Raw genomic sequence first — 12801 nt, 5'->3', positions numbered from 1 at the left:
AAGGTCACGACTGAACACACGAGATGTTTCCTTCAGGTTCACAGAAGGTCACGACTGAACACACGAGATGTTTCCTTCTGGTTCACAGAAGGTCACGACTGAACACACGAGATGTTTCCTTCAGGTTCACAGAAGGTCACGACTGAACACACGAGATGTTTCCTTCTGGTTCACAGAAGGTCACGACTGAACACACGAGATGTTTCCTTCAGGTTCACAGAAGGTCACGACTGAACACACGAGATGTTTCCTTCTGGTTCACAGAAGGTCACGACTGAACACACAAGATGTTTCCTTCAGGTTCACAGAAGGTCACGACTGAACACACGAGATGTTTCCTTCAGGTTCACAGAAGGTCACGACTGAACACACGAGATGTTTCCTTCAGGTTCACAGAAGGTCACGACTGAACACACGAGATGTTTCCTTCAGGTTCACAGGAGGTCAGGACTGAACACACGAGATGTTTCCTTCAGGTTCACAGAAGGTCACGACTGAACACACGAGATGTTTCCTTCAGGTTCACAGAAGGTCACGACTGAACACACGAGATGTTTCCTTCAGGTTCACAGAAGGTCACGACTGAACACACGAGATGTTTCCTTCTGGTTCACAGAAGGTCACGACTGAACACACGAGATGTTTCCTTCAGGTTCACAGAAGGTCACGACTGAACACACGAGATGTTTCCTTCTGGTTCACAGAAGGTCACGACTGAACACACGAGATGTTTCCTTCAGGTTCACAGAAGGTCACGACTGAACACACGAGATGTTTCCTTCAGGTTCACAGAAGGTCACGACTGAACACACGAGATGTTTCCTTCTGGTTCACAGAAGGTCACGACTGAACACACGAGATGTTTCCTTCAGGTTCACAGAAGGTCACGACTGAACACACGAGATGTTTCCTTCTGGTTCACAGAAGGTCACGACTGAACACACGAGATGTTTCCTTCAGGTTCACAGAAGGTCACGACTGAACACACGAGATGTTTCCTTCAGGTTCACAGAAGGTCACGACTGAACACACGAGATGTTTCCTTCAGGTTCACAGAAGGTCACGACTGAACACACAAGATGTTTCCTTCTGGTTCACAGAAGGTCACGACTGAACACACGAGATGTTTCCTTCTGGTTCACAGAAGGTCACGACTGAACACACGAGATGTTTCCTTCTGGTTCACAGAAGGTCACGACTGAACACACGAGATGTTTCCTTCAGGTTCACAGAAGGTCACGACTGAACACACGAGATGTTTCCTTCAGGTTCACAGAAGGTCACGACTGAACACACGAGATGTTTCCTTCAGGTTCACAGGAGGTCAGGACTGAACACACGAGATGTTTCCTTCAGGTTCACAGGAGGTCAGGACTGAACACACGAGATGTTTCCTTCAGGTTCACAGAAGGTCACGACTGAACACACAAGATGTTTCCTTCAGGTTCACAGAAGGTCACGACTGAACACACGAGATGTTTCCTTCAGGTTCACAGAAGGTCACGACTGAACACACGAGATGTTTCCTTCAGGTTCACAGGAGGTCAGGACGTGCTCACCTGGACCATGCTGCTGATGACCATGGGCAGCATGTTGAGGGGGAAGCGCAGGATGTTGAAGAGCGCCAGAGACACGAAGGCCTTCTGCGCGTCCAGCACGTTGTTGTCATCGATGAGCACGTAGACGGTGAAGGTGGACAGAGCGACCTGCAGCAGAGACAGGATCACGAGACCCGGAAGGCTTCGGTGGTTGGACTTCGGGCTCCGGAGACTCACCAGGAACGGAGCGCAGACCCAGGTGAAGGTGGACACGGCGCCGAGGTAGGCGGCCTTCTTCAGGACTCGCAGCTCGCTCTCCCGGATCTCGGTCACCTTGTCCTTGAAGGCCAGCTCCCAGGCGTACAGCTTCAGCACCTTGATGCCGTTCAGCATCTCGTTCATGAGCTTGATGCGGCTGTCCTTGCTCTTCATCTGAGCCACCTACACACACAGTTACACACACAGTTACACACAGTTACACACAGTTACACACAGTTACACACACACACACAGTTACACACACAGTTACACACAGTTACACACAGTTACACACACAGTTACACACACAGTTACACACACAGTTACACACAGTTACACACACACACACAGTTACACACACACACACACACACACACACAGTTACTTACACACACAGTTACTTACACACACAGTTACACACACAGTTACACACACAGTTACATACACAGTTACACACACACACACAGTTACACACAGTTACACACACAGTTACACACACACACACACAGTTACACACATAGTTACACACACACACACACACACAGTTACACACACATACACAGTTACACACACACACAGTTACACACACACACAGTTACACACACATACACACAGTTACACACACACACAGTTACACACACAGTTACACACACACACACACAGTTACACACACAGTTACACACACAGTTACACACACACACAGTTACACACACAGTTACACACACAGTCACACAGTTACACACACAGTTACACACACACACACACATACACAGTTACACACAGTCACACACACACACACAGTTACACACACAGTTACACAGTTATACACAGTCACACACACAGTCACACACACAGTTACACACACACACCCCCACACACACAGTTACACACACACACAGAGTTACACACACACACACAGAGTTACACACACACACACACACACAGAGTTACACACACACACACAGTTACACACAGTCATACACACACGGACAGTTACACACACACACACAGTCACACACACAGTTACACACAGTCATACACAGTCACACACACAGACAGTTACACACAGTCATACACACACACAGTTACACACAGTCATACACAGTCATACACAGTCATACACACACACAGTTACACACAGTCATACACAGTCACACACACACAGTCATACAGTCACACACACAGTTACACACAGTCATACACACACACAGTTACACACAGTCATACACACACAGTCATACATAGTCACACACACAGACAGTTACACACAGTCATACACACACACAGTTACACACAGTCATACACAGTCATACACAGTCATACACACACACAGTTACACACAGTCATACACAGTCACACACACACAGACAGTTACACACAGTCATACAAAGTCACACGCACACACACAGACAGTTACAGACACACACACACAGTTACACATAGACACACACACACAGTTACACACAGTCATACACAGTCACACACACACAGACAGTTACACACAGTCATACACACAGACAGTTACACACAGTCATACACACACACACACACACAGTTACACACAGTCATACACACACGGACAGTTACACACACACACACAGTCACACACACAGTTACACACAGTCATACACAGTCACACACACAGACAGTTACACACAGTCATACACACACACAGTTACACACAGTCATACACAGTCATACACAGTCATACACACACACAGTTACACACAGTCATACACAGTCACACACACACAGTCATACAGTCACACACACAGTTACACACAGTCATACACACACACAGTTACACACAGTCATACACACACAGTCATACATAGTCACACACACAGACAGTTACACACAGTCATACACACACACAGTTACACACAGTCATACACAGTCATACACAGTCATACACACACACAGTTACACACAGTCATACACAGTCACACACACACAGACAGTTACACACAGTCATACAAAGTCACACGCACACACACAGACAGTTACAGACACACACACACAGTTACACATAGACACACACACACAGTTACACACAGTCATACACAGTCACACACACACAGACAGTTACACACAGTCATACACACAGACAGTTACACACAGTCATACACAGTCACACACACACAGTCATACAGTCACACACACACAGACAGTTACACACAGTCATACAAAGTCACACGCACAGACAGTTACAGACACACACACACAGTTACACACAGTCATACACAGTCACACACACAGACAGTTACACACAGTCATACAGTCACACACACACAGTCATACAGTCACACACACACAGACAGTTACACACAGTCATACAAAGTCACACGCACACACACAGACAGTTACAGACACACACACACAGTTACACACAGTCATACACAGTCACACACACAGACAGTTACACACAGTCATACACAGTCACACACACACAGACAGTTACACACAGTCATACAAAGTCACACGCACACACACAGACAGTTACAGACACACACACACAGTTACACACAGTCATACAGTCACACACACAGACAGTTACACACAGTCATACACAGTCACACACACACAGTCATACAGTCACACACACACAGACAGTTACACACAGTCATACAAAGTCACAGGCACACACACAGACAGTTACAGACACACACACACAGTTACACACAGTCATACACAGTCACACACACAGACAGTTACACATAGTCATACACAGTCACACAGACAGTTACAGACACACACACACAGTTACACACAGTCATACACAGTCACACACACAGACAGTTACAGACACACACACAGTTACACACAGACAGTTACACATAGTCATACACAGTCACACACACAGACAGTTACAGAAAACACACACACAGTTACACAAAGACACACACACAGTTACACGCACGCACAGTTACACACAGTCACACACAGACAGTTACACACAGTCATACACAGTCACACACACAGACAGTTACACATAGTCATACACAGTCACACAGACAGTTACAGACACACACACACAGTTACACACAGACACACACACAGTCACACACACAGACAGTTACACACAGTCATACACAGTCACACACACACACACAGACAGTTACACAGTCACACACACAGACAGTTACAGAAAACACACACACAGTTACACACAGACACAATTACACGCACACACACAGTTACACACACTCAGTTACACACCATCCATGTCACCAACACACTGTCAGGTAACAAGATGTTTTGAACACAATCCTCTGAAGGTCGTTCATATTAACATTAGTTTAAATACTTGATCATCAGATACAATAGAAATCTTGCCTCACGTTCACGTACTTTGTAACTTTTCTAGTTTATTCACTTAAAGTTTCTTCATGAAACAAACATTTTCATGATAAAAACATACTTAAGATTCAAGGAATCCTGTCAGCGCTGCTGCTGAAAAGGTTAAAGGTCAAGAGTGAGACGCACCTGGTAGGTTTTGGTCTTCATGGCGATGACGGCGTTGAGAGGAACCATCAGAATCATCACGGCGACTCCGGCCAGGACGGACGGACCCAGGTTCTGAAAGACAACGTGGATCAAAGGGGGGCGAGGGAGGGACGTCCAGACGGGGGTCCAGGCCCACCTGCCACAGGAAGTAGAGCGCCAGCACCACCTGCAGCGGCGCCGACCACACCATGTTGATGTACGTGATGAGGTCCATGAAGCGCTGAGCGTCCACCGACATCAGGTTCACGATCTCGCCCACGGTGGACGTGCGGCGCGCGGCGCTGCTGATGACCAGCGCCTGGCGAGAGCAGGAACCAACGAACATCAGACCACGACTGAAAGAACCTTCCAACCTCTGATCCACGATGGTGTGGACAGAGAGCGGAGATGATTGACCGTCGGTTCTCGAGAAGACGTACCTTCCTGTAGACGGCGCCGATGACGGCCGTGCGCAGACGCATCCCCGACACGAAGCAGACGTGGAAGTACCTCTGCAGGATCAGCGACTGGACGCAGTTGCAGAAGAAGAGCAGAGCCGTGTAGAAGAAGCCGTGCCAGTAGGGGGAGCTAGAGTTGTTGACGAACTGGATCAACAACCTTGGAGACACGAGAGGAGACCAAGTCATTGTTGCGTCCAACGTTTGTGTTCGTGATCGGGACTTGAACCTTCACCTCTGGGTCGACCTCACCTCAGGATCTCGGGGCCCACGAACATGAGGATGTCCTGGATGATCTTGTAGAGGCAGGAGACCAGAAAGTAGGGGCCAAAGGTCAAACAAAGAGCCCACAGGAGGGACGGCTCCTTCGTCCTCTGGGAAGGTTTGACGATGAGGATCTCGGATTCTTCCGCGACTCGACCTTCTTTACCGTCGCTGGAAGACACAGGCTTGGGCGAGTATATGGTCTTCGGGTCCAGCCTGGGAGGAGAAAGATTGAAGGACGAAGACAACGAGAGAAGGTCCTGAAGGTTCGATAACAACCGACCTCTTGACCTTCTGGCACTCGTTGTTCCAGCGCTGCACGAGCTGAGGCACCACTCCATGAGAGCGGTCGTCAGGGTTCAGTGACCACAGGTCCTTCTCCTCCAGTGGACGCTTGAAGCCGATCATCAGCATCCTGGCGAGGACAGAAGGTCGTGAGGATCTCACAGCCTCACAGAAGACAGTGAAGGTCCAGCTGATTGGACCATAAGTCAGAACATGTGCTTGAAATCGTGGCCCGTCAGACGTGACTGAGCTGCTGAGGACAGATCTTCGTCAGAGCGTGAAGCGCTTCAGGAATGTTTGCTCTTCACGCTGAGGTGCAACCAGATCTTAAACCGTGACGTCAAACCTGACTGATCAGTGTCCAGAACTTCAGTCGTGTCTCGTCGCTTTGTTCGACCAACATCCAGCTGAGCAGAGAAAACCTTCCAGGTGAGGTCTGAAGGTCTGCTTACCTGGTGATCCACCAGAAGGTGATCTTGGAGAGGAACGAGGCTCCGTGTTCAGGGCAGGGGTTCTGGAGAAACACAGCGAAGGGATGAAGGGGAATCATCTCCAGCAGAGACAGAAACATTTTTTGACGAGGTCACATCCTCCTCTAAGGTACCAACTACAAGAACTAGGAACCAACGGAGCATAAAGTTCATTTTACTGTTTAATAAAAGATGAAATAATCATAAATAAGGGAAATGTTTGTATTTAAGAAGTGAAAAGGACGAGTAGTTAGTAAAAAGTATTTTTCAAAAGGACGTTAAAGTTCAGGTCGTGTCCCCGGGACCTCGTTGAAGGACCACGAGTGCAGAGAGGAGATACTCACCGGATCCTTGATGGTCTGCGAGAAGAGCGGCGGCTGGTCGGACAGACCGGACAGGACCAGCGAGGTCAGCAGCAGCACGAAGTAGATGTAGAAGGTGGTGTACCTCCACACGCTCACAGTGTCGGGCTGCACAGATGAAGACACTTGTCGCTCACGTCACACACTCCTCCACAGCTGGACGTACCTGGCTCAGGGCCTGCAGGACTTTGGACCTGAAGGTGATGGTGGCACACGTCGTCGCCACGAGCCAGAAGATCAGCATCACCCCCGACGACTGAACCCCTTTCAGCCGCTCGTACTGGACCAGGAGCGTGGCCAGCAGCTGCAGGTCCAGCACAAGAACACAGATCAGTCCACAGAAATGATGGGATGATGAACAGGACCACTTTTGGAATTAGTTAATGATTTGAAGGTCATGTGGACAACGGGTTGGACAGAGTTTTATAGTAATCCGTGGCTTTTTGAGTGGAAAGCACAAATGTTGGTCCAGATGACATCACTATGAATCCAACATGATAAATGACACAATTACTCTGAAAACAAACCCAACTCTGAGTCAACATGAGGCGATGAAGCTGAAATATGGCTTTAAATAAGTCAAAGAACAAAATGAAATTGTATTAACTTATTTTTAATACTTTAATTATCGTAAAGTTAAGGTTGAGTTCTGGGTTACATCTATAAAGAAAATGTAAATAACAAAAACACATTCATCTGAGAGAGAAAAATGGTTACAGAATGAAAGTCTGAATATATGTTGTTTTATATAAAAATTAAGAGAAAATACTAATTTTACACAATAGTAGGAGAGAAAAGAAACAAAACTATGAGTTAATTGACAATAAAAAATACAAGTTTGAAATCTACAGTTTGAGCCACAAACGAGCCTCGGACACGAGAGACTCACCATGGTGAGGCCCAGCAGGGTCGGGCTGACCAGGTGGACCGGAGCAGGAGCGCTGCTGCCGTGATTTCTTTCCCAGAAAGAATAGAAGAGATCTGCCCAGCAGATGATCCACAGTAGAACGCCCACCAACTGTGAGGAGCAACAGAGAGACGCACAAAAATCACTTCTGATTTCCACACAGCTGTGAAACATCATCTGTCGATCAGGTCCTACGACACTCACGGTTCTGGCTTTGTTCAGGTGGTTCATGCATATGTAGCCCCGGCTGGAGCTCCGCAGGTAGATGAGGTAGACTGGAGCGCAGAGCCACAGGTACAGGCATGGAATCCACACCAGGATCGTGTTCTGGAAGCACTGAGTGAAGTCTGGCGAGGACGTGTTCCATGTTCGGTTCCAATCCTGGACAAAAGGTTCACTTGGTTCCTTATCGTTGTGGTGCAGAAACACTTGAACTACAGTTGTGATTCCACGGAGGATCTCGAGGGAGGAGTGTTGTCCTCTCAGGGACTCGCGTGGCCTCTTACCTCAGCTCTTATCTCACCACCTCAGACAGTTGTGTCTGCAGATGTTTACGAGCACAAGTCCAGATAGAACTGTAAATCTTCTAAGAGCCCCTCATGCTGATGTTCCAGCGACTCTAAAGTTACAAGAGTGTGTGGTGATCATGAGTCTTAATGAAGCAGAAGCTTCAACGATCACTCAACACCTCGGCCTCCCAAACAAACACAACTTACAGTTAGGAAATATACACACATTAAGAAATAAATCCAAGTATGAATGTCATTCTAAAAAGGTTAAATAACAACCAAGTGGGTAAATGTTTAAAGCAGAAATAACCAAAACAACAAGACACAGTCGAATCTAAACCTAAAGAAGAAAGACAATTAAAAAACAATCCCCGTAAGGACAACGATTGAAACAGAAACACAAAAACAAAAGGCATTCAAAGGAATTAAAAATAAACGCCACACCTCGAGTTGCACCTAAAGTCACACAAAGAAATCCTGTTTGTATTCGTTTGTCAACGACAGGTAATGGTTCCAGATATGTTGACCTCGAATGAAGAAACACAGTCACCACCAGCAACAGTGTGGAGAGATGGTTGATATCAAAGGAACGAGCAAACATCCAGAAGGTAAATAAACTTATAAAGAACAGGTGAAGATGGTTGATATCAAAGGAACGAACAAACATCCAGAAGGTAAATAAACGTATAAAGAACAGGTGAAGATGGTTGATATCAAAGGAACGAACAAACATCCAGAAGGTTAATAAACTTATAAAGAACAGGTGAAGATGGTTGATATCAAAGGAACGAACAAACATCCAGAAGGTAAATAAACTTATAAAGAACAGGTGAAGATGGTTGATATCAAAGGAACGAACAAACATCCAGAAGGTAAATAAACTTATAAAGAACAGGTGAAGATGGTTGATATCAAAGGAACGAGCAAACATCCAGAAGGTAAATAAACTTATAAAGAACAGGTGAAGATGGTTGATATCAAAGGAACGAACAAACATCCAGAAGGTAAATAAACTTATAAAGAACAGGTGAAGATGGTTGATATCAAAGGAACGAGCAAACATCCAGAAGGTAAATAAACTTATAAAGAACAGGTGAAGATGGTTGATATCAAAGGAACGAACAAACATCCAGAAGGTAAATAAACTTATAAAGAACAGGTGAAGATGGTTGATATCAAAGGAACGAGCAAACATCCAGAAGGTAAATAAACTTATAAAGAACAGGTGAAGATGGTTGATATCAAAGGAACGAACAAACATACAGAAGGTAAATAAACTTATAAAGAACAGGTGAAGATGGTTGATATCAAAGGAACGAACAAACATCCAGAAGGTAAATAAACTTATAAAGAACAGGTGAAGATGGTTGATATCAAAGGAACGAACAAACATCCAGAAGGTTAATAAACTTATAAAGAACAGGTGAAGATGGTTGATATCAAAGGAACGAACAAACATCCAGAAGGTAAATAAACTTATAAAGAACAGGTGAAGATGGTTGATATCAAAGGAACGAACAAACATCCAGAAGGTAAATAAACTTATAAAGAACAGGTGAAGATGGTTGATATCAAAGGAACGAACAAACATCCAGAAGGTAAATAAACTTATAAAGAACAGGTGAAGATGGTTGATATCAAAGGAACGAGCAAACATCCAGAAGGTAAATAAACTTATAAAGAACAGGTGAAGATGGTTGATATCAAAGGAACGAGCAAACATCCAGAAGGTTAATAAACTTATAAAGAACAGGTGAAGATGGTTGATATCAAAGGAACGAGCAAACATCCAGAAGGTTAATAAACTTATAAAGAACAGGTGAAGATGGTTGATATCAAAGGAACGAGCAAACATCCAGAAGGTTAATAAACTTATAAAGAACAGGTGAAGATGGTTGATATCAAAGGAACGAACAAACATCCAGAAGGTAAATAAACTTATAAAGAACAGGTGAAGATGGTTGATATCAAAGGAACGAACAAACATCCAGAAGGTAAATAAACTTATAAAGAACAGGTGAAGATGGTTGATATCAAAGGAACGAGCAAACATCCAGAAGGTAAATAAACGTATAAAGAACAGGTGAAGATGGTTGATATCAAAGGAACGAACAAACATCCAGAAGGTTAATAAACTTATAAAGAACAGGTGAAGATGGTTGATATCAAAGGAACGAACAAACATCCAGAAGGTAAATAAACTTATAAAGAACAGGTGAAGATGGTTGATATCAAAGGAACGAGCAAACATCCAGAAGGTAAATAAACTTATAAAGAACAGGTGAAGATGGTTGATATCAAAGGAACGAACAAACATCCAGAAGGTAAATAAACTTATAAAGAACAGGTGAAGATGGTTGATATCAAAGGAACGAACAAACATCCAGAAGGTAAATAAACTTATAAAGAACAGGTGAAGATGGTTGATATCAAAGGAACGAACAAACATCCAGAAGGTTAATAAACTTATAAAGAACAGGTGAAGATGGTTGATATCAAAGGAACGAACAAACATCCAGAAGGTAAATAAACTTATAAAGAACAGGTGAAGATGGTTGATATCAAAGGAACGAGCAAACATCCAGAAGGTAAATAAACTTATAAAGAACAGGTGAAGATGGTTGATATCAAAGGAACGAACAAACATACAGAAGGTAAATAAACTTATAAAGAACAGGTGAAGATGGTTGATATCAAAGGAACGAACAAACATCCAGAAGGTAAATAAACTTATAAAGAACAGGTGAAGATGGTTGATATCAAAGGAACGAACAAACATACAGAAGGTAAATAAACTTATAAAGAACAGGTGAAGATGGTTGATATCAAAGGAACGAACAAACATCCAGAAGGTAAATAAACTTATAAAGAACAGGTGAAGATGGTTGATATCAAAGGAACGAACAAACATCCAGAAGGTAAATAAACTTATAAAGAACAGGTGAAGATGGTTGATATCAAAGGAACGAACAAACATCCAGAAGGTAAATAAACTTATAAAGAACAGGTGAAGATGGTTGAAATCAAAGGAACGAGCAAACATCCAGAAGGTTAATAAACTTATAAAGAACAGGTGAAGATGGTTGATATCAAAGGAACGAACAAACATCCAGAAGGTTAATAAACTTATAAAGAACAGGTGAAGATGGTTGATATCAAAGGAACGAACAAACATCCAGAAGGTAAATAAACTTATAAAGAACAGGTGAAGATGGTTGATATCAAAGGAACGAACAAACATCCAGAAGGTAAATAAACTTATAAAGAACAGGTGAAGATGGTTGAAATCAAAGGAACGAGCAAACATCCAGAAGGTTAATAAACTTATAAAGAACAGGTGAAGATGGTTGATATCAAAGGAACGAACAAACATCCAGAAGGTTAATAAACTTATAAAGAACAGGTGAAGATGGTTGATATCAAAGGAACGAACAAACATCCAGAAGGTAAATAAACTTATAAAGAACAGGTGAAGATGGTTGATATCAAAGGAACGAACAAACATCCAGAAGGTAAATAAACTTATAAAGAACAGGTGAAGAAAGTTTGAAAAGTCTACAAAACATCATCTTTTGTTGTTTATTTCGAACAACTCTTCACTCAACCTTCTTGTTTCATCGTGCAAAGAGCGAGCAGGTGCTGAGATAAAGTGATTTAAACTGGTCACCGTGAGATTTATTGACAGTTTGTCACAACTTTGCGACGGATCGTGTTAGCATTAGCATTAGCATGAGCGGCTCACCGGTAAACAACAGTCGGACAAACAAACAAACAAACAAACAAATAAAGCGCGGCGGCGGATACAACAAACTCACCCAGAACGGATCCGAACTGTCCGGACTGCAGAACTTGTCCAGCCCCATTGGTGTGGACACAATGGAGGTTCAAGTCCGGACGGGTTCGAGTGTGTTTTGCTTTTGTAACGCGCCTGCGGCGACTTCTTCGGTGGATAAAAACTAACACAGAGTCAAGTGGGTCACGTGGACGCCAGCGCCATCTGTCGGGAAGTTGCTGTAAGAGCACGATCACGAACGTTCTTAAATATATTTATTTTCACTTCTATTCGTATAATTCATATACGATAGATTCATATATTTGATACATTATCAAAGACACTTTCTGAGACATTGTTGCTTTAAGATACGTTTGGAAACGTTTATATTTTCAAGCCTTTATTCTGAAGGCTAATAAAAGTCGTTGATTAATAACCTAAGTGCGCTTACTGATGACGTCATAAAGATTTATAGCTGTGAAGTATATTTAA

General features: G+C 43.7%; 1 protein-coding gene across 1 annotated transcript in view; it reads right to left on the bottom strand.

The window, feature by feature from the left end:
• Positions 1-12473, bottom strand: part of abcc1 (ATP binding cassette subfamily C member 1 (ABCC1 blood group)) — a 38463-nt gene extending 25990 nt beyond the window's left edge. Inside the window, exons 1-13 of the mRNA XM_087809836.1 lie at positions 12353-12473; positions 8233-8409; positions 8011-8139; positions 7288-7425; positions 7104-7229; positions 6742-6803; positions 6288-6419; positions 5993-6220; positions 5723-5900; positions 5440-5601; positions 5283-5375; positions 1776-1979; positions 1560-1706 (exon numbers count right to left, since the gene is read on the bottom strand). Of these exons, the coding sequence (XP_087665962.1) occupies positions 1560-1706; positions 1776-1979; positions 5283-5375; positions 5440-5601; positions 5723-5900; positions 5993-6220; positions 6288-6419; positions 6742-6803; positions 7104-7229; positions 7288-7425; positions 8011-8139; positions 8233-8409; positions 12353-12400 (1824 nt within the window). The 5' untranslated portion in view covers positions 12401-12473. The remainder of the gene's footprint in view (positions 1-1559; positions 1707-1775; positions 1980-5282; positions 5376-5439; positions 5602-5722; positions 5901-5992; positions 6221-6287; positions 6420-6741; positions 6804-7103; positions 7230-7287; positions 7426-8010; positions 8140-8232; positions 8410-12352) is intronic.
• Positions 12474-12801: the final 328 nt, after the last annotated feature.

The sequence above is a fragment of the Callionymus lyra genome, chromosome 15 (assembly GCF_982586985.1).
Source record: "Callionymus lyra chromosome 15, fCalLyr1.hap1.1, whole genome shotgun sequence".
Classification (NCBI taxonomy): domain Eukaryota; kingdom Metazoa; phylum Chordata; class Actinopteri; order Syngnathiformes; family Callionymidae; genus Callionymus; species Callionymus lyra.
The sequence above is the reverse complement of the archived record's forward strand: the minus strand, read 5'-3'. Positions and strand labels throughout refer to the sequence as shown.